At 41.4% G+C, this 22,223-nt stretch overlaps 1 protein-coding gene across 1 annotated transcript; it reads left to right on the top strand.

The window, feature by feature from the left end:
- Positions 1–1,816: 1,816 nt before the first annotated feature.
- On the top strand, positions 1,817–18,979 carry tmem240a (transmembrane protein 240a; the record flags this gene model as incomplete). The annotated part of the gene is made up of 4 exons (XM_083919954.1): positions 1,817–2,013; positions 2,393–2,499; positions 8,610–8,818; positions 18,825–18,979. The coding sequence occupies exons 1-4, from the start codon at positions 1,957–1,959 to the stop codon at positions 18,977–18,979; spliced, it is 528 nt and encodes a 175-aa protein (XP_083776080.1). The 5' UTR covers positions 1,817–1,956.
- Between the last annotated feature and the right edge of the window lie 3,244 nt (positions 18,980–22,223).

Raw genomic sequence — 22,223 nt, 5'->3', positions numbered from 1 at the left:
TGCGATATAATAAGATATGATACGATACAGTACAAAATGATACGGTACAGTACGATATGATATGATACGATACGTTAAGCTACATTACGATAGGGTATGGTATGATACCATACGATCTGATGTGGTACAATGCGATGTGATACGATGCGGTACAATGCGATGCAGTATTATACGATACAGTATGATACGGTAAGATACAATACGATACGGTAAAGTACGATACGATACGGTAAAGTATGATATGATACAGTATGATACGATACGATACGGTACGACACGATACGATACGATACGGTACGATACGATACAGTACAATGTGACTCCGAAGGGAAATTTGTCTCAAATGATGCACACATTTAGCTGCTAGAAAATCATAAAGCTATTGCACGACCACTGCAGCCTCAAGCACAAATAGACACAAATGAGTTAAGTTTATACTTGCAGTCATTGTTTCACTTTGACGAGAGAAGGTTTTATTCTGTTTTATAAGGTCTGCAAGTTTTTGGAGGAAAACTATGTTGGATTAGACAATTTGGGATTTTTTAAACGTTCACCTCTGTCACTGCTGTGAACCCTGTTTTCAACAAACAGGTTTAGAGCGTAGAATTTGTATGATTTTTTATCAAAGACTCACATTAAACATGCAGGATAGTAGGAGAAGAAACAGTGGGAATGGCGCCGAATCAGAAAATGAAGAGCTGCAACGTCTGGAAGAGAAATAGAAAGCAAGGACCTGTTTGTGTATGTGTGTGTGTGTGTGTGTGTGTGTGTGTGTGTGTGTGTGTGTGTGTGTGTGTGTGTGTGTGTGTGTGTGTGTGTGTGTGTGTGTGCGTGTGTGTGCATGTGTGTGCGTGTGTGTGTGTGTGTGTGTGTGTTTGTGTGTGTGTGTGTGTGTGTGTGTGTGTGTGTGTGTGTGTGTGCGTGTGTGTGTGTTTGTGCATGTGTGTGCGTGTGTGTGGTTGTGTGTGTGTGTGTGTGTGTGCAGTGGCAGTATTGGGGGGATGAAAGGGTTAAGCCTCTGGAGAAAAAAGGTTAAATCATCATGAAGAGTGCCATTCTCCAGTGCATCTGCAGGTATCCACTATAAATAATGAGCCTATAGGCCGATGCCACAAAGGCAGTTTGCAGTTCTCCCCTCTCACACCGCCCACTATACACTCTCTCTCTCTCCCTCTCAAACACACACACACACGCGCGCGCACAGACACACGCACACGCACTAGAGGTGGGAGTGGATGCTCGTGTAGCTGCTGGAAGCCAGGATGGGATAATCATGCGTGTCTGGCTCCGGGCGTTGATGCAGCTGCCGTTGCTGGATCCGGACTGGACTCGGGGTGCAGGGTGGGTCTAGTTCCCGACTGGAGCTATCTGGACCTCATGTCGATGATATCAAGCATTCCGCGAAAGACGAGGGCGATGGCCGTGAGTGGAGTTGGTGCAGCTCTTTGAAACGTCCAGGCAAGAGAAATCGACCGTTTTCGCCGATGGAGGACAGAATTGGCCGGTATTAAAGCGCAGCTCCGGTTTGGAATAACTTGAAAGGGAGGGAGAGGATACCGAGGCACCCTTAGAGGATATCGAGGGAGCCCATCACTTATTTTCTTTATGTTCTTTTCTAACTGGGATAGAGATAGAAACGCACCTGGAAGAACGGCTCACTTTTGCATCTGTAATTAGGAGAAAACCGCCTCCTTGGAGCGAGCGGCAGCCGCATCCGACCCACCGGGGGGGATACTTGGATGGAGAGGGCGCAGTGAGGGCTAAGAGAGCGGCTTGCCGTGTGTAGGAGGAGACGGAGGGAGACCGGGCAGTTTGAAGGGACGGGGAGCCAGGAGAGGCGCGGCGGCTCCATGCGCGGCTCCTGCCGGGACAGAGCGCCCAGAGCCCAGCCGGAGCGTCTCCACCGCCGCGGGTAGAACCCCGGGCTACAGGACGGCGGCCAGTTTGGAAGTTTTGATGCATATGATCACAACCACCATGATTTTTATGATTCTTGGTGCTTCAGTTGTAATGGTAAGACATCTCCACCTCCCTCAGCCCCAAAAAGCTTTTCTAATTTACTCACCGAGGATAATATTTGAAGATCATTACAAATGTGCCATCACATTATGTGAGAACCCCCCTTACGGCAGGCCTATCTATGACATGTGGAAGTAGGTTAGCCTACCTATAATTACCTACTGTCATAAATAAATAATCTAAGTCCGTTTTGAGGCAAGAGTCCCCCCTCTTAGAAGCGGGAGGATCTGCCGTGGCTATTTTCTCCCTTTTCTTTATGATCCGTATTATTTATATTTATCTTGATAATGATGGAGAGAAGAATTCGCTGTCTGTAGTAATAGCCTAGCCTATTGCTTGACATGTCCCAGCTGACTTGCATGGTTCTTTGCAGGCGATAGCCTGTTTAATGGACATGAACGCACTACTGGATCGCTTTCACAACTACATCTTACCGCATCTACGAGGGGAGGACCGCGTCTGTCACTGCAACTGTGGAAGGTAAATGCCATCATCCTTCTTCAATACCTTGGGTAAACATGGTGGTGTGTGCTTTTTTTTTTTACCCGTCAATTCTTAATTGCTGAAGAGGCCTCGAAGATTTCTGTCGGTGAAGCCCCGCAAAGCGCAGCTGATATCAGCCCGTCTGCGCGCTTACATGTCTTCATAGACGGTTTATTCTAACAACAGAGAGCCCGGTGACACGTTTGGTCGCGGTGGTTTTTTCCAAACGTATATCAGCTGCGAGGATTTGGGCTTTGCTGCATACGCGAAGGTGTGTGTCGAAGCCATAAATAGGTAATGAACTATGAGCAATAAAAGGCCGTTCAAAAACAATCTGAGCATCAAGTGCGCACGGGCCTACGCGGAGTCGGCGACAATATAAACCTGCTGGGCCAATTATGAACATATGAGTGCTGAAGTGAAGTGGTTATGGCTTAAGAAGTGTTATGGGGCTGCTCATCAGCCTACCTGCTGTTTGCTGTCTCGGTGAGAGCAGGTTTGAAGTGGGGGGAAAACAGCAGCAAGACACTCATTAATAAATGAATCCGGATTAAATCAGCAGTATTATGCATTTTTCATCAACAGTAAGCATGTACAGCAGACTGTAGGCTGTGTGCATGAGCAGAGACACAAGTGGGCCTGTTTTTTTTCTGGGCTTAAGTCTACAGTTCCCGAGGGTATGGCAACAGTGTTGGAGCAAGATTTAAAGTAAGAGTGTTATTTTATCCAATAGATCCACACCTATGTGTCCTCAGATATTAGATCCAGATTGACCGCAGTCCTGCAGGCAACGAAGCTACAGCCACGAGGACACATCAGTGTTTCAGGGAGGAAAATGTCTCCATTCATGTTGGTGCAAGCTGAACAGATGCACATTAAAACAAAACAGCAGTGTATACTGTGCATACTGCAGTGAGGGGGTTGATGTAGCAGTTCATTAGCAGCATTAAGAGGACGGTTCCTGGGCTTTTTTAGCCTGTATATCCAGAAATGGGTCATCAGCAGGTGCTATTACATTATACCTGTCAGAGAGAGATAATCAGAGACAAAGTTTGTTAAAGCCTCTCACACACTAATGGGTGTGATGCAATGATGTATGGCTGTTTTTTTTTGTTTTTGTCTTTTAAATATTCTGACAATCATGTCATCGTTGCTACTGCCAAAAGGGGCATGGTTATGAATATGAGCAGCATTAAGCAGTGATGATATATTCATAATGCCAAACATTATGTATTTGTCAGCAATACAAGTATTTAACAATGCACAGGTGATAAGATAGTAACCAACTGGACAGGATGCACAACCCTTCCTGTTTGGTTACCGTACCCACACAGTGTCTTCCAGTGACCTGGAAACGCTCGTGAATGAGAGTCAGTCATCTGTTTTCACATCGACAGCAGAAAGAGTAGGATATGAACAGAGCAGACCCGCAGCTTGGGTTTCATTCGCCTGCCCTCCAATCCGATAGACGTGGAGGTGTCGTGACTCCCACAGCGCTCACCTTATCAGGCTTGAGGACACGGCCGGTGTCATTTTATTTGGCAGCCTCTGTGCTCTGATTTGGATGTAGTTGTAGCTTCTCTGGCTGCCTCTGTGGCAGGGGGAGAGATCCAGGGGTGGACTGTGTGTTTGCTGGGTGTACGCTGCTGATTGGTGTCATGCTGTTTTTAAAAAGGCTGCAGGATAATTATCCTAAGATGATCTAAATGCTCTCACTGGGGCATTTTCCTAAAATCTTACAGAAAAACTGAATCGTTTTTCATACCAGAAAAGAAGACACATACACAGTGATTTGCAGCGTGCAGGTGAACAGAGCTTAAGTCAGTTTAAAGGCACAGGCAGCATAAAATAATCCTTTATTTTATTTACAGGCATTTGGGCGGAAAACCTTCTTCAGGGAAAAAAGAGAAACCTGGAGGAAGATTGTCACTTATCTTTATACATAGCTTTTGATGTTAAGTGTTAATGGACCTCAGTGGCTGAATAGCTCAAGTCAGTGAGGTCCAACAGGGGGTTGATCCCCCATGAGGCCCCACCACTTCTTCAGTGAGATACTTAAGATCTGTTTTTTTCCTACATCTTCAGTACTAAGTGCTATGGTGTTTCTGCAGTGCACTTCCCACGGATCACCACGGCATTGGCTGATTTCTGTTTATGAAGTTGCATTCCTGCAGGTGGAGATTGAAAGTAAAACTTCCAGTGCATCAGGATTTTGCCAGTAAAGACCTACTAAGCACTGGGTGTTGAGCATATAGCAGCTTTCATTAACACGGTGTGATGTCAGTCAGGGATAGAGTTGAGCAAAGCAAACATTTATGTAGATTTGTAGAAAACCTGGGGCATTAACCAGGCAGGAGCATCTAACGAAAACTATCGTGTTGCATTACAGGAAATGTAGAATCCAGTGTTTTTGGGAGCGTGACCCATAATAGAGGCTAAAGGCCCAGACACACCAACCTGACGTCAAAGAACTAATGACGACAAAGGCTGACTGTTGTGTCACCTTACATTGCCTGTGACCCAGCCAAAAAGCCACATCAACACTTAAACACATCACAAAGACTACAACCAATGGCCACCTTGCTCGTATATTCTGAGCCTGCGATAGACAAAATAAAGCTTTATGCCAGCAGGCGGCAGTAGTTTGTTTTCATCGTTCAAAAAGGGAAACCGGAAGACCGACAGGATGAATTCAAGATGCTAGCAAATTTAAAAAACACACAAAAAAAACACAACCGGATGTTGAAAGAACAATAACACAAACCATTAGGAACCATTTCCGCCAATCAGCTTGATGAAAAAAAAAGAGTCATCTATAAAAGAAGCAATCTTACCTGATGTAACAAGTTTGTTTTTCACCTCACAGCCTCTTGATTTTAGTCGTTTGTTTATAGTGTCCTCTCGTTTTGTTTATAGTGTCCTCTGCTGCCGATTTAACATGTCGTATTGACCAAAAAGATGTTCAAAGGTCAAAGTTCCCATATCATGCTCATCTACTAGAAAATGTTCTAGTCACTCTATGTAATCATAAAAATAAAATGGATAGCGAGAGCATTGCCATTCAAATCAACATAACAGGATGGTCAGAGCAATGGCAATTTTATGTGTCTTTTGCATATAAACTTGTAAACCGATGTGCACTAATGCACAAGGCATAGACAGCCAGTCACTAAATGAGTCATATTTAAAGACTTAATGCTTCATCCACAAGCGTAGGAAAGCACATTGTTTTCGCCAGATGGGTGACAACTTTGCTGCATTGCTTATAGAAACTGAGCCGAACAGCTGGCTGGATCTGCTAACCCCCTGCTACTGGGTCTAACGGCCCCTCTTCCTCACTCCAGAGAATGTCTCCTGAGCTGTGTCAATCCGCTGTCCTCCCTGTGAGATGCGACACACTTAACGGCCCCACTGATGTGTATTGTCTTGTGGACTACTTGTCAAATGACCACAGCAAATAGCTCAATGACCTTTCTACCCAATTCAATTTCTATGGCTTTACTGTTAAAAAGCATACTCATACTCTGTGTCTCTATATACCTGTATTAACCCTCTGTCTGAAACACTCTGTTTTAGCGGCTGTCTCTTTAAATACCCCCTTCCAAAAAGGTCCAGTCTGCTCTAATGGGTCAGTGTTTCCAGGTCTCAGTGTCTCTGCACCATCATTGCAGCTGGGGATTGACTGTAACGGCACTGTAGCAGCACTTTCTACATATATATTGTATAGATGTGTGTTCAGTCTGTACTTAAGTACTGACAACTCGTTTAAAGACACAGTTTCTGAAAACGGACTGTGTGCATTTCTCTATGGATTGAACATTTTGATGCAGCTTAACCTGCTTTAAAATAATAATAATAAAAAAGGGACGTGTAAATCTTACTTTTTACAATATAGAACCTTAAAATCTGTCTTTTGTATGTAAAAAAGTGTAATATATCAAATGGCCAGGATGCTCTTTTATTGTAAAAAGCCTTAATGGCATTATAAATCTATATCAGTCCAAACCTGTTATCGATGTAATGTCCCAAAGTGTGTGCGCAGAGGTGTGTAGCAGTTAAATCTCTCAGCTCCACTGTGTTCCTGACAGTGTTTGTCAGACAACTGCCTGTGTCGTTAGATTGGAAAAGGCCTTCATCCTTTCTCAGGAGGGCGGGTATACCAGTATAGGACACAATTGTATATCTGTTCTCCAATGGAGCAGAGTCAATGCCGGACAACCTGAATGGGAGGGACTGGATGATTGCTGATCAGCAGCTGCTGCTGTTGATGTGCAGAGATATATCAGGAGTTATCATTCATGTTAGCTGCAGTGCAACAGAGAAATGTATTCACTGTTTTTCACCACTTTCCTCTCTTGTGAGATGTGAACACCTGGTTAGTAGCAATCACACATCCTGTGGATTTGTGGAAAAACAATTAAAACATGATTCATATTGAGTCCTTACATGTCTCTCCTTCTTGGAACCAATTTAAAGAGACATTTTCTACTTAGAACCCAATTGGACCGAGCATACATAATTGCTAATTATGAGATACTGTATCTGAAGAACTATATTTGCACACTTAGGTGATTTATTTGTCTTGGAAAATCGTTCCAGAAATGATTTTACTGAGCAGGTATGGCCTTAACCTGTTGGGAGTAAATGTATTTCTAAAAAGCACCTTAACTGAAGCAGTGTTGCTTATACTTATTTCAGACCGTGAGCACAAGTCGGTCTCCTTAAACTTTTCCAAGTGCAAGCTGGGGACTCCCAAGAGTCCTCGAGAGGGCTTCTGAGGGTTTCCAGCAAAGTGTGAATTTGTGCAATTTGATTAAAATTCAGATAGAAATCTCTAGATATCATCCAAGTTAGAATAGGTATAAAAACATATACTGTAAAGGGTAAACAGTTATCATAACAGAATTAATTTACAGGGACCCAACAAGTTCTTGGTGACAGTGGCGAGGAAAAACTTCCTTTTAATAGGTAGGAACCTCAAACAGAACCGGGCTCTGAGTGGGCGGCCATCTGCCTCGAACAGTTGGGTTAAGAGAGATAGAGAGAGAGAGAGAGTGAGAGAGAGAGAGGGAGAGAGAGAGAGAGAGAGAGAGAGAGAGAGAGAGAGAGAGAGAGAGAGAGAGAGAGAGAGAGAGAGAGAGAGAGAGAGAGAGAGAGAAAGCTGAGTGGAAACACCTGAATAAATGAGCAATGAGGAAACACAACAAATGCAGATGCTCCCATATAGGATATGAGGGCTCACTGAACGGATCGCTGAGTCCAGAAATGATGTGACTCATATATTATGGCCTTCACAGTCACCAGATCTCAACTGATCTCTGTTGCCATCATCATCATTCTCACGAAATGATGGAATATGTACTGTTTTGTTTGACTGCTGTCACTGGCTGAATGCCGTTGTGTATCACACTGAGCTTTTTAGATGCTGATTTCAACAGTAGGTGAAAGTTGAGTGGGAAAAGTCAATGCTGCACAATACTGTCGCCTACAATACTGTAGTACACAGGAAAGAGAATGAGAGAAAAAATGTAATGTTGTATAGTCAGTTGATTGTGATTTCATTACCGTCACCTGGCAGAAGATTTGCCAGTTTAGCAGACATCACAAACATCCCATGTCATACATATTTATGGAATATACATGTGTACCTTAATTTCTGAAGAGTTTGTCAATTTCACAGAGAATCATTATCACTTATCAGTTTTAATTAGCGAGCCATGTGTAAGTGGTTATTCTGTAGACAATTTTAGTACTTAAAAAAAGGAGCCAAAATATCTCTTAAATGCAGAATCTCAGTTGGGTTGTGCTCTTCTTTTTCGTCCTCTCATGTCGGCCGACTGAATGCTAGTGACTCTCTCAAGGTACAAGTGGTATTACAAGACAGGATGGGTCAGGGCTAGCTCGGAGCGTGCTAATTTCAGTAGATATTATGTCTACACTGTTACTTTTTCACATTCTGTTGATGATTTTAAGTCATTTTTTAACATATATCTGTCCATATCTTACACATTGTACCTTTAACTTTATGTTGTTTTTTCCTTTTATGTATCTTAGATTCATAAATTTATATGTTGCTCATATTTTAACACTGTCCGTCCTCCCCCCAGGCATCATGTCCACTATGTTATCCCATATGATGGGGACCATTCCTTGGTGGACTCATCAGAAAACTACTTTGTGAGTGACAGTGTGACCAAGCAGGAGATGGACTTGATGCTGGGGCTGCTGCTGGGCTTCTGCATCAGCTGGCTGCTGCTGTGGTTGGACGGAGTCCTACACTGTGCCGTCAGGGCCTGGAGGGCGAGTCGCTACTACGGTAAGATTGACATTTTTTGCTGCAGATACATATGAACAAAACTCAAACAAGAGCTCGGCAACCCTTAAGGTATCTTACAAATCTTTTTCTTTTTATTCTGGTAGTGTGAATGCACAGCTGATACGTGACAGGAAGTGACATATCACAACAGGAATCATAATCTTAATTTGACAAGAGAAATAACAAAGGATCTGTGATTCAAAGCAGCATTTGTGGTAGAAAAATGCACGCTTGCAAAAATATATATGTATTTGTATCTATCCGCCATATATCTGCATGTGCGAGCGTTTGCCAGATTAACACAGCAGCAGGAGGAGCTCCGCTAAGTGACCTTCCTCCCATTGCTTGGCCCTTTTTTGGCTCTCCTCACTGGGTTTTTTTTTTTTCTCAGTTCACTGCGACCTCTTGCAAAATCACAGCCACCGAGCACACCTTCCAACTGATGAGTCAGACAAAGGCCATCAGTTGAGCTTGAGCAGTCTTTTTTTTTTTTTGGACAGACAAAATACCTCAAACCCTATTTCACTAACAATCCCCCTGAGTCAAAGGTTAACGTAAGAGCACCACTATAAGGTGTAATTATCTTGTGAATTTATGAAACTTATTTACTTACTTTAGTGAGAGAATTATAAGACAACATAAAATCATATCGTAATGAGAACTGTGATGATAGACTTTCAGCACTTTTAAAAAGATGTCTTAGTGAAGCCAACAAAATGACAGTTTTATGCTTTTCTTGTTGCTTTTCTCACAAACTGCTGATTTGCATTACATTCCCTGCAGATATTTACTTCAATACATCATTCTTAAATTAATGTCGATAGCATATAGGAGTGTAATCACTGCACTTATGTATAGGTAAATTGCTATGCACTGGCAAGTCTTGCCGTATTAGCCTGTTTGCTAAAATGTTGTGTTAGCATTTAACCACAAAGAAAAGTCGATGTCCTTGTGGCAGCTGATGTCAAACAAAATCACTTTGGGAGAAAATACATATCAAAAATTTAGTGTTTCAACCTCTGCTTACCAAAGCTTCTAGGAGTTACCTCCATGTTCCCAGGTTCCTATGTGTCTTGATATAAACTGACATCGTAAGAGATTTGCAAAAGAGCAAAGATATATGAACACTTCAAATGCAGTTTGAATGGTAAAAATATGTTCAGTGGAGACACAATGTGTAAAGACAAGAAAATGGTCTGTCTGCAGATTTGAGTGTAAGCGCTAGATGATTTCTACATACGGATTCAGGGAAACATACACTGAACATTTGACCAAAAGAAAATGATTGCAGGGAACATAAAACCCATTGGAAGGCTTCCTTAATGAGTCATATTAAGAGGATATTGAGCTGGGGAACATAGGACCTTGGGAACATCATGTACTCTCCCCACCACTATTGTATCATGTAGTTAAACCTTTAATGATCTCATTGGGGACACTGCAAGAGCAAAATAGCAAAGAAGTACAGTCGAGTTAAATAGAATATTAATAGGTGTTGAAATAATGATGATGATGCAACCCCAAATTAACATTTGGTTGAGTTAAACCTCAATGGGAAGATAGAAAAAGATAGCAAACGGGCAAAATGACAATTCCCTCGATTTATTTTTGTGATTATAGCATTCGTGGCTAGAAAAATTCCTTTTTTTTATTGGTTGTGGACTGGTATTGTTTGAAATTTGGAAGTTTAGCTAAGCATGAGTGAATGTCAATAATAAAAAAAATAAACTTTTATAACAGCACTACAAAAAACAGTACAGATAAAAAGTAAAGGTAACACTATATAGGATGGAAATGTATTGAAATGCCGAAATTCTGATATAAATTTATAAATAAAGAAAGGTGAACAAGTGAGGATTTAAAAGAGGACACTAGACTGCCACAGCTGACGGCCCGGACAGCAAACATACTGTATGTCATGGCGATGAGGAGAGACTTCACTAGAAGGGCCCTGAAAGAGGATCTCAAGCAGCAGTCAGACTCACAAATCAAACAAACAAGCTTACTTAAAACCTTAAAATAGAGTTACAATCAACGCTACCATTTACAGGCAATCTGTGAGGTAGTCCAGGAATCAGGTAATGTGCTCACTTCTCTTGGAGAGCACAATTAGCCCAGATGCAGCGTTCTGAACTAACAACAATCTGCCTGAAGGAGACGCATGCATGAATGACTTTCTGCACAGCTGCAAATGAAAGAGAAAATCATCTCATTAAGTGATGTGCGCTGGTTAAATAACAGACACTTACACCATGAGCATCTAAAGATACTGTATGTTTGTTGACAGGCTGACCAGATAAGACATAAGATAATGAATATCACTAGTACAGGGACCAGGAGGGGTGATTGTTAGGATATCTGACTTTGAGCCTTTTTCCCTTTTAAAAAATAAAAAAGAATGTTTAGTTATAAAGCACATGTTATGAGATAAACGACTAAATGCAGGATACAGCTATAATACACGGCTTTGTTGGACTTTAAAACAGCTATGATATATCCCAATTAGAGCATATTAAAAGAGAAAAATCAGGGACCCAAGATAGACCCCTGACGGATGCCAAAAGAGAGTGGAGCCGATCAAACTCAATAGAAGAAAAACATTTTCTGTTTGAGAATTGATTCAGAAATGAGACGGGTAGCTCAAATCAAGCATTCTCATTTATAATCACTATAATAATAATAACCACATGTCTAATTCATTTACACAATTCAGTAAAGCTCTGCGTCACAGAATAATTGTTATCCCGCCGTCAGACAGCCCTTTCTGACGGTAAGACTGAAGCTGTTATCTATGCTCTCTTCAAAGCCTTTGCAAAAATAGTAATTTCACCCTGCAGAACTTGGGAGTTGCTGGTCTGCCGCTGCCTTGATCGGTTAGTTTGTTTGTGTTTATGTGTGACTTTCGTGAATGCTAGCTGCTAGTGTAGGCTATTTTCTGTAGCAACTGCCTCGGGATTTGCAGGCAGTCAACCCAGGGGGACCTAGTGTTTTAAATTTGTGATACTGTACTCTTATTGTATTTTATATTTTGTATTTCTGATTGTATTGTACAGCTGCTACGATGACCTAATTTCCCCTCGAGGATAAATAAAGTTATCTATCTATCTATCTATCTATCTATCTATCTATCTATCTATCTATCTATCTATCTATCTATCTATCTATCTATCTATTTTATTGTGAACGTTATTATTTATTTATATAAGTCTATATAATATGGAATGTGTTTATACCTTTCATATTGCCATAATTGATAACCGTTTTATAAAAGCGATAACCGCATGTCGGCTTGTGATTATATGACAGCTGGCCAGATGCAGCTGAGCTAAGGTCAAGGAGAATTAAAGCGATTCTTTTGGGCGTAGTGACTTGTAGTGACTAATGAGATACAGCATGTTAATTAAACAAAACTTTAAAGGTGCTGGTTGGCGTATTTTTTACTTTAGACAGAGCCATGGCAGCTGCTCCCCTAAAACTATCCACTGGCTGCCTCTAGCTCCATAATTAATGCATAGACATGAAAGTGATGCATATCTATATTCTTGTGTAACTTTCATTCAAAAAGCAAACAAATAAGTATATTTCCCCAAATTACACTGAGGCTGAGCAGGGCAAACCTGCATTGAAGATTGGGAGCCAGGATGGCCTGTTTATCCATTCATGCTGACAGAAAACATGGATTTTGGGCCTTTGCTTCAGTCAGAAAGCGGAAGTGTGTCATAGAGGGAAAGGTGGGGAAACCTGCTTAAATGGAGAGAAGGTTACGAGGCAGCAGGTATGATACATTTCATTTTAACAGCTTGTAGGTGTTGGCAGAGGCAGTACAGCACCTTTTCCACTTGAATTCAGCCAAGACAAGCCATGTGAAATTATTTACGAGGCTGTTGGTACACATAGTATTTGATTTCTTGAAGCACAGAATTGTACATTCAAGACAGCATATGCCATTTGCAAGCCTAATTGAACCTTTACCACACGCTACCAGAACAAACCAGCGAGTGCTGATCAGGTTTTGTAGTGCAGTGATTCCCAACCATGGGGCTAGGCTACTTATACCCCAGGGGTACTTCTGCTGTTGCCAGGGGGTACTTGAAAACATTATGGAGCATCTCAACTAATTAAAAAAAAAGAGAAATTATGATTAGATTAAAAGAATAGGTCAGCTATAACATCTGAACACTCCATGTTGCAGTTATGTGGATAAAAACTACTTAGCAAGCGGGCACAGATGTTTAAACTAACTAACTAGACTAAATGGTATAAATTAATAAATATATAATGGATAAAAAGTTGAAATAGTTCAAACAAATGCATAAAAGGTTGAATTGTTTCGCTAAAAGTAGACTGAACAGTTCAAATAACTTAACTAGCTATGTTAATGCTAATGGGGAAAAGGTTAAAATAGTTAGCTAACTCAGAAGTAGACTATAGGTGAAACGGTTGAAATAGCTAGCTATAACTAATTAGCTTCAGTTAATGATAAATGTTTTAAATATTTAGAAAAAGTAATGGATAAACAGTTGAAATAGTGAGCTAAAAGTAGCAAACGGATGAATGGTAGCATGATTGGGGAGCATACCTATGTTTCCCGGTTCCTTTGTGTTCCGCTTTGTATTGTAAGGTGTTACACAGATAGGGTCCTATGTACCCCGGTCTGTTATTTTTTCCACAATCAGTGCCGAATTCAACGGTAAATAGGTAAATGTAGACCCTAACACTACCCCCTAACCCTAACAAAATGCTGAATTAAATCAGAGAAGACAGGCTTATGCGACCAGGGAACATAGGTACATTCCCCATGATTTCTGGCCAAACTAGCCTAAATATTTAGAGTTTAACATAAACGATAAGATCGGAAGTCCGTGAAAAAGATAAGATCCACTTTTATATAATGAATGGTGCATTCATTACATAATTTGGAACATACTTTAAAAATTGATTAAGGGGTACATCAGGGTAGCTCAGACCAAAAGGGTTGGGAACCACTGTTGTAGTGCACCCAGTGATAAAGTGTATTTCTCCCACCCCAAAAAAGCCAACAGCAATCAAGTACAGTCTGTAAAATCCTGAAGAGGCCTAATCTGCCCTAAAATCACATGCGCAGGACCTTTTACTCAACTATTGATAATACGTTTGCTTCAGGAGTAGCTGTATGTGCCAGCAATGTCAGATATCATGAATTAATATGCTGAAAGTGTGTTGGCCAAGCTTTTATCTCTTTTAAACATGCATTGCATTTGTGTGATAACCAATACATTTATTTTATTTGTATTGTTCAAACCAGGCTCGAGAAAATGTCGGCTGTGCCGTAGTGAACATAGCATGTGTTTAAAACCAACCGAGTCCGATAGTTGCTCCTTAATTTCCTGTCTCCTGTCAGCGCGCTTTCAGAAATATCTGTTTTATTTCTTGCACCGTCTCCTCCTGACAGATGAAGGATGCACGTTACTTAGTAAAAGAGGAATGCGGCAGATTTAATGAGACAGAACGTTTGGTGTATAGTTCACCAACATCTGGCCCGAATGGTTGTGCAGAAAGAAACAAAAGGCTTTCAGTGACGTTCAAGCTAAGCAGCTATTAGACACGTGTGTGAAATCATGACATGGCAGCATGAATACCTCATAGTCTGGCGCTCTACTGAAGAGACAACTCAGGGTTGGATTCATCTCTGTGCACTGAAAATCTATGTATTAGCATCCTGGATTACAGTGTTGTAGTTCCTCACGGTCATGGCTGCTTCACAGGTTTTTCTACCCATTCAGGATCAAACTAGAAGGGAAACACTTAGAAAGATTTTTGCGTTCTTTTGGCAATAATAAGCACCATTTACAGTAAAGATACTTAATATCGCAACTGGGACTTTAAAAAACAGGGTTTGGAGGTTGAATATTCTGTGTGCGCTCAATGTATCGTGGAGGTGGCCTGGATACACACTTTTAAGGATAAAGTAGGTGATATGTGACCTGGATACTGCCATGGAAAAGCTCCTCAGGCAGAATGGGGAAGTATCAAGCAAAGTTAACATGTTAGTTATTACTGATATGTTTTTTTTATTATATAAAATATCAAGTTTAATTTGGATTTTCAGCGTTTTTCGAGCTGCCAAGGGGCATGAATTGTACAAGCTTCGTTGATTGCAGGTAGGGCTCGGTGATTCAATATGATTATTTATCTTCTCTCAATGGAATCAATATCATCAAAAAATCATAATGAGATTTTGTGAACGCAAACATCTCATAAAAAGTGATCTGAAATACCTGAACAAGTATCATTTGAAAATTGCAGTTTTGAAATGTTACATTGCCTCACAGTTCAAAGTGAGAAGACAATATGGAAGAAGGAAGATATATCGTATATATATTATTTCTATATCATATCCATATCTATCACAGTGATGAAAAACCAACAGCTGAACTGCATTAAGGCATTATTTACATCATTTGGACGACACTTTACGTTCTGATCCTTGTACGTTTTTCATTAAATGAGAAAAAAATAGAGAATTTAGAATATAGAGGAATAACAGATTTCAGATATATCGCCCGGTCCTATGTTGCAGGCGGCTGCTTTGCTCAGAGGTGTGGAAGGTTTTGCAGCAGCGAGTGAGACAATGCTGTTTTCTCCAGTGCATGAGTACAACAGTGTGAAATACATCATCATAAAAAAAACACCCAGAGAGGAGGGAGCATCCATATTCATCAGCAGCAGTTATAGAGTGGGGGGGGTATAGGCTTCTTCTTTTGTACTGGGAGGGAATGCCCCTTTCTTTTGTGTTTTTGTGTGTGTGTGTGTGTGTGTGTGTGTGTGTGTGTGTGTGTGTGTGTGTGTCAACTGTGACGTTGATGCTAGGTCAAACTCGTTTAGCCTCCCCAGGATGAGGAGTGAAGGTGAGGCTGACAGAGCGGGGAAGGGTGTGTGTGTGTGTGTGTGTGTGTTGGGGGTGCAGGATGGAGATGCTGTCACATCCCCACCCCCACTTACACACACTCTCCTCCAGAGCTATATATAGAATGAGATAGAGCAGCTGGAATGGCAAGTGAGAAACACACACACACACACACACACACACACACACACACACACACACACACACACACACACACACACACACACACACACACACACACATTGATTTCCATTGCTTCCCCCCCCCCCATCCTAATTCTATCTCTTGCCCCTCCCTCTCTTCTTATTGAATCTCCTCCTGGTCATTTCCTTTACAATGCTTCCTGCTGCAACTACTTTTTTTCTCATCACTGTTGCGCTGTGAATATCTGATACCAGAGTACCTTTTGCAAAGACACCGGTGAATGAGAAACAATCTAAAAAATGCATAAAATGATGACTTGGCATGCAGCATTAACCCCCCCTCTCCTCTAAAAGAGCAGAACCATTGTGCCTCCCATTCTCTGCCTTGCATTACCATTTCTCCTGACTCCATCCCCATCCTTTTATTCAAATGAGAGAAACCTCCCTTCGTTGCCCCTTTTCCTTTGGATACCCTTCAGAGCAGTCCTTGTGGACAGCATACCCATTCACAGCTATAAATAACTCACTCTGTCTCTCTCTCTCCCCCTCCACCCAACACTTCATCCCCTCATCCCCTCCTTCACCACCCCTCCTCTTGCTCATCCTCTAGCAGGGCCATTTGCCTCTGGGTTTGCTGTCTGGGACTCTCCCCTTCTTCTTTCACTCACTCGCTGATGCTGTCTCTGTGGACCTCACTCTGCCTCGCCACCTCCACTTTATAGCCCGGAAAGCACGGACATCTGCTCCACGATCACGTTATACACCTCACATTCATGAAATGCCTCTTTGTCTCCAGACAGTCACTGGTTTTATGGCAGGCCTGTGTATTCTGTATGGACAGCACGGTGGCTGCTAATTGGTCAGAGACAGATAGATACAGTTGACACTTCCACCTTAAAGGGATAGTTCTGATTTTTCGAAGTGTGGCTGTGTGAGGTACTTATCCATATTCAGTGAATGAATCATAATCAATGTGATTAATTGTAATCATTGTGGATGTAGATAAATAATGCCCGGATACAGTCACATCACAACAGACCAAAATGTGAAAAAATCAAGGGCAACACCACGGTGCACTTGAAGAGATTGATGCCTTTTACTGTTTTCATCCCATTATTCAGTGTTCCAATCTTTTGTCCCGTCTCTGTCACTCTGCCCTTACTGTAAAAAGCTCACCCCCACTTCCCAGAATTAAAAGTTACAGCTATGACGACGCTGGTGGATAAAAAAAAAATAATAGCATCAGCTTTTCCAGTCTGTGTTGAGCTCATAACTCACTTTAAAACATTAGATGCTGGGTCATTTTCTAGATTCATGTTGTATGGAAGATATTTGGGGGATTTAGTGTAAAATTTGACCATTAAAAGACATATTCAATATTTGACAATGAAAAAAGGCATTATATCAGAGATGGACAAAATGACAAGCCAGCAAAGCCGATATCAGTGTAGCTCTAAATTCATACATACTTAATATTACAGGGGACACATTCACTTCCACACGGAAAAGGACAGAGATCAGTCCCCTGTGTTGGTGGCTGTTGATGTCTTGTCTGCCTGTAACTGGATTTAGAGCCTGACAACCAGGCTAAGAAGGATTTCATACCATTGTGTGTGTTGATCTCATGAGTGTGTCCCCTAGCGGAGTTGTCCTTGAAAGCCTTCGCTCACTTGTCTTTGCATGTCTGCACAACTACAAAACCAAATTTGCGTAATTTAACCACATGAAGTGCAGTCACACTTGTGAGGAGTAAAGTTTGGGATCAGAGAAGCAAGTAGCCGATATTGTGGCATGTTGTAAATATAACAAAATTACTTGATGTTGCAGAACTTTCTGTTGCAGTACTGAAGCAGTGATGTTTCCTTGTCTTGTACTCTGTCTTGTACTCTGTCAGCTCAGTCGAATTGTCACTGAAATATGGGCATTGACATGTTTTTTTGTGTTGAAAATGTGCGCACTCTGGGTGTCGCAATGACCTAGATAAACTGTGGTGTAACTGTAACTTCCCCTGTTGAATTCTGGGTGGGCCCTTTGTTGCATGTCACCCACTTCACTATCCATGTTTTCTGTCCGTCTCTGTCACCTGTCAAATAGAGACCAAAGTTTAAAAGGTGCTCGGACTCACTTTGGTGCACATTGTTCAGGGCCGTATGCAGAATGCTAAATCCTTCTACAGAATATGGCCTTATACAGTATCATCAATCTCTTTTGTGTGATGTGGTAAAAGGCTGCTGCCCTAACTGCCATAATTACAGGTACCTGCTTCAATGCATGCATTTTTGTTTTTTGGAAAAACAATATTACTCTCCAAGCTGCATGCAGGACTCACAACATCTATATTTCTAAAACCATAACAACTATTTATAGTCTAATTTATAGTCTAATGTCTAATAGTCTAATAGTCTATTTATAGTCTAAGTCAAATAAATAAACTACAGGCTTCATTCCTGCTTTGTTATGAGTATATTGTCCCCTTTAGGCTCATAGATGCTGTATTTCTTGCCATATAATGGCATATGATACATCACATTGGCCAATTGTGTGTTATTTTTAAAGTGCTTCATAAATAAAGCAGGACTGGACTGGACTGGACTGGACTGGACTGGATTGATAGTATGCAGTTGTGATGCTCTATTTTGAGGAATCAAAACGTTGCATTAGAAAAACAACAAATTGAAGGGGCACATCCATCATGTTTTATTTTGTTGTTGCATCTATCAGAGGTGGATGCAGACCGGCAAATATCTAGTATTTAAAGGAATACTACACCCTCAATATGATCACAAAAAATAAAGAGAAAAAGCGAAAATTCTTTGTTCACTGTGGAAGCACGCAAGAAAAACATTTTCTCTCTTCAAGAATTCAAGGTAACACAGGGTGAGCGATTGCTGTGTAATTGATTATTTTGAGGTATCCCTTTAAAATAAACCCAAACTAACGCCTGTCTCGTCTTTGCCTCTCATCTGCTTCCCTTCAGATACCCCCTCCTGGTCATGGCTGCCCCAGTTCTGCAACCTTCGAGACCTCCGTCGCCGAGCTCAGCTCAGACAGCTGGAAGACTCCAGCGGAAACATGGTCCACATCAAGCAGAAGCTCTACCACAACGGTCACCCTAGTCCCCGCCACCTCTGATTCTAAAAAAACAAAATAACAAAAAAATAACCTAGACTCTCCCTTAAAACCACTTCTCCTCTCCACCCCCCAAAAACTGCCCTTGGCCAACTGTTGCCTCAGAGACCCTTAAAAAACTGCCCTCCCACTATTCATAAGACAGCCCCTTAAAACCCCATTACAGGACTTTCTTATGACTAAACCGGCCCCCGTCAGCACTCAAAAAAAATCCCAAAATGGAGCAAGATGACGATTATTTGTTGCCACTGAAATCTTGTCTTATGTCCATGTCCGCCATTGTGGGAGGAGGAAGAAGAAAAAAAAACATTTTTATGGGTGTTTTTTCTGTATAGAGACATTTTCTGTGTTCATTGTTAAACTTGGCATGCTCTTTTAGAACAGGGTAAGATGTGGGCAGTGTATGGAACGGGACGGCGAGATGGGCGTCAGGATTTCTTTTTTTTTCTCTATTGGGTGGGAGCGGGAATTTGTTGGTGTGGTGACGGGCAAATGAGACTGGTGGGTGGGCGGGGTTTTGTGATGGTTAGACTGCTACTTCTGTAAATAGTTATAAATATGGGCAAGAGGGATTTAACAGTCTTTAAAAAGGGGGTGCGTGGGGGGATTTTTGTGTGAGTCGTTTATCAATAGAAAACCTAACGATGGACCGTGTGGTTACAGATTATAGGAATGGAACAGGATGTGAAAACTGGATGTGAAACCATGTGATTTCTGCTAAAACAGATTAATTAGCTTTGTTACTTAGTGAATTAACTGAATGTATTCATTTTCCCTGTAAATATGTGAGGGGGAGGGGAGCGTGTGCGGTTGTGTTCGGGGGTTCTCTTTGCTATATTATCATTCTTTAGTAGACACGGGAGGAAAAATCAAAATGCCAGCCAAGATGAGTTCAATACACACATACACACACACACACACTCGCATGCCTCCATCTTCCCTGCACTGAGCTCAACAGCGCCATTCAATTTTCTTTATCCAATTCCCTCTCACTTATCAGGAGCAACCAGCCTATCAGCAGAGGGAACCCTCGCCCCAGCCATCCCCCCTCCCCCCCTCGTCCTCTCTGTCCAGACATTGCTGTTGTGAGGATGAAATGTCTGTTTTATTAAAAGTGCCATTGAAGCACAACAGTGACCTCTGATGTTTGATTGTGTCGCTCCAATCATGAGAACACATTCTCATAGCGAGGGGTTATTTCCGAGCAGCAACAACAGACGGATTATACAGAGAGGTCCTACTGACAACTTCGGTTCAGTTTGTTTAGCATTCTAATAAACACTGACTAACAACACTTCTGACATGACTAACAATGCCAATGACATGCTGATGCAACTGAGAAAAGCCCTCCACTATCATACCACAACAGGTTCCATAGAGAGGCATTTAAATGCACACTGTACACCTCTTCTATCTGCATGGACAGTCCCAAATATTACCTGCCACAAGTGTCCGTTATTCTGTGAAAATATATAACACAGCTGAAACTTAGGTTTTCATCACTGACTCATCTCTGAGGTATCTTTTAAAGTTATTGTCTGATCTATAAAAAGTAATGTTCGAGAGACATCTTTAAACGGTTTGTAATGTCTGACCAGCAGTCTCAGTTTAAGATGTTAAAATTAAAGTGACGTAAAAAATTCTCCCATTTGAGAAGCTGGAACCAATGAATGATCTATTTATTTTCTCCTCATGCTATTGATAAGTTGACTTTAGAACGAATTTAAACTGCGTCAATGGTGCTTTTTTAAATTTATTCTGCACGAGAAAGGTCACACGGCTGCCTGTATCTAAAGCACCGTGTTTGTAAAAGATCTGTATGACGGCTGATGTAAACTGTGGCTACTGTGGACCTAGTGTCAGTCAGACCTACCTTTGAGTACTTCCAATCTACATTTAAATTAGGGCGTGGCAGGAGTGGGGATGGGAATTAATTGCCATTATTTATTCTGCTCATTGTTACAGTTAATAGTTTAATAAATCCCCTTATTGATTTCTATTGATCCATTTTCTGTGTGGAAATAAAGAAGGCCTACACAGGTTTTCAGCATCAACACAGCTGTTTCATTTGCCCAGTGTTGGAGATATCGGTCGTAGAGATGTCTGCCTTCTATACAATATAATTTTAAAAATGGCACTCGGCTTGTAATGCTCAAATCAGCATAGAAAAACAACTTTTGAAAAACATTTACAGCTACAGTTACAGCTCAGCCAAGGAGGACGAGCCTCTTGTCCATGAGTTTGCTTCCTTCTTGTCTTTTAGAGACTTGAGCACCACAAGTTGAATGTAGATGGCATCCTTGTGGACATTATATTGGGGAGATGGCAGACATCTCTACTGTCGCCATCTCCAACAATGGGAAACTCACTCATTTAACAAAAATATCTTGATTGATTTATAGTACTACAGGTAAAAGGGAAAACTATTCATTTTTAATTTTGGGGTGAACTGCCCCTTTAAGTTATGTTGAGCAAGAATAGTAGGAATTTCAGTATAATGCCAGTGTTCCTTAACCTGACTCTGCCAGATGGAATGATTTGCATGATTCACATTTACTCAGCATATCCATCTGGCAACTCACACTTGGGGATCTTTTGGGGGGGCAAAAATACTGGTTGCTGATTGGATAAACCAACTGTCTTTAGGGCCAAATCAGATCAACAAAGCGTATGGCGTAAGAACAGAGCGTCAGGGCAAAGCCCAGAAAGTAAACAGCATGTTGGTAAAGGATATTTGCTGTTTGTGTAACGAAAATTTACGGATAAAAGACAATATTAGGTGCCCGGTCCATATTCCAACAGAACGATCCAAGAGAATAAAGCCTTAGCGAGTGGCAAACAGAATTAGGGCTACCGCTGTCTGAAAATGTGTCTAGATCAGGTCGGATTTGCTGATTGGACGATCACTTGACTAACGGCCACAAATTTTCTCTGTCACGTCACCTGACTGATCAGTGATTAAAATACAATGGAGCTTGTGAGATCAGGATGGTCTCACGAAGCTAAGTGTTTCTACATTTACATCAAATTATCATTTTAAACAGTACAAGCTGCACAAAATGAAACCAATAATTATTGAACTTGTCAGAACCGCTCAGCAAACATGCAAAAAAGTCACACAGCCGCAGACTTACAAAATATCACAACGACCAGAAGAGAGAAAGGGAATAACACAGAATGCAATAGTTGGACAATCATAGCAGCCCATGAATGCTTTTACTCACTCAATGCAAACTTACAGACCATG

This window comes from Echiichthys vipera, assembly GCF_963691815.1.
Source record: "Echiichthys vipera genome assembly, chromosome: 9".
Classification (NCBI taxonomy): domain Eukaryota; kingdom Metazoa; phylum Chordata; class Actinopteri; order Perciformes; family Trachinidae; genus Echiichthys; species Echiichthys vipera.
This window is presented reverse-complemented; position numbering and strand designations above follow the sequence as displayed.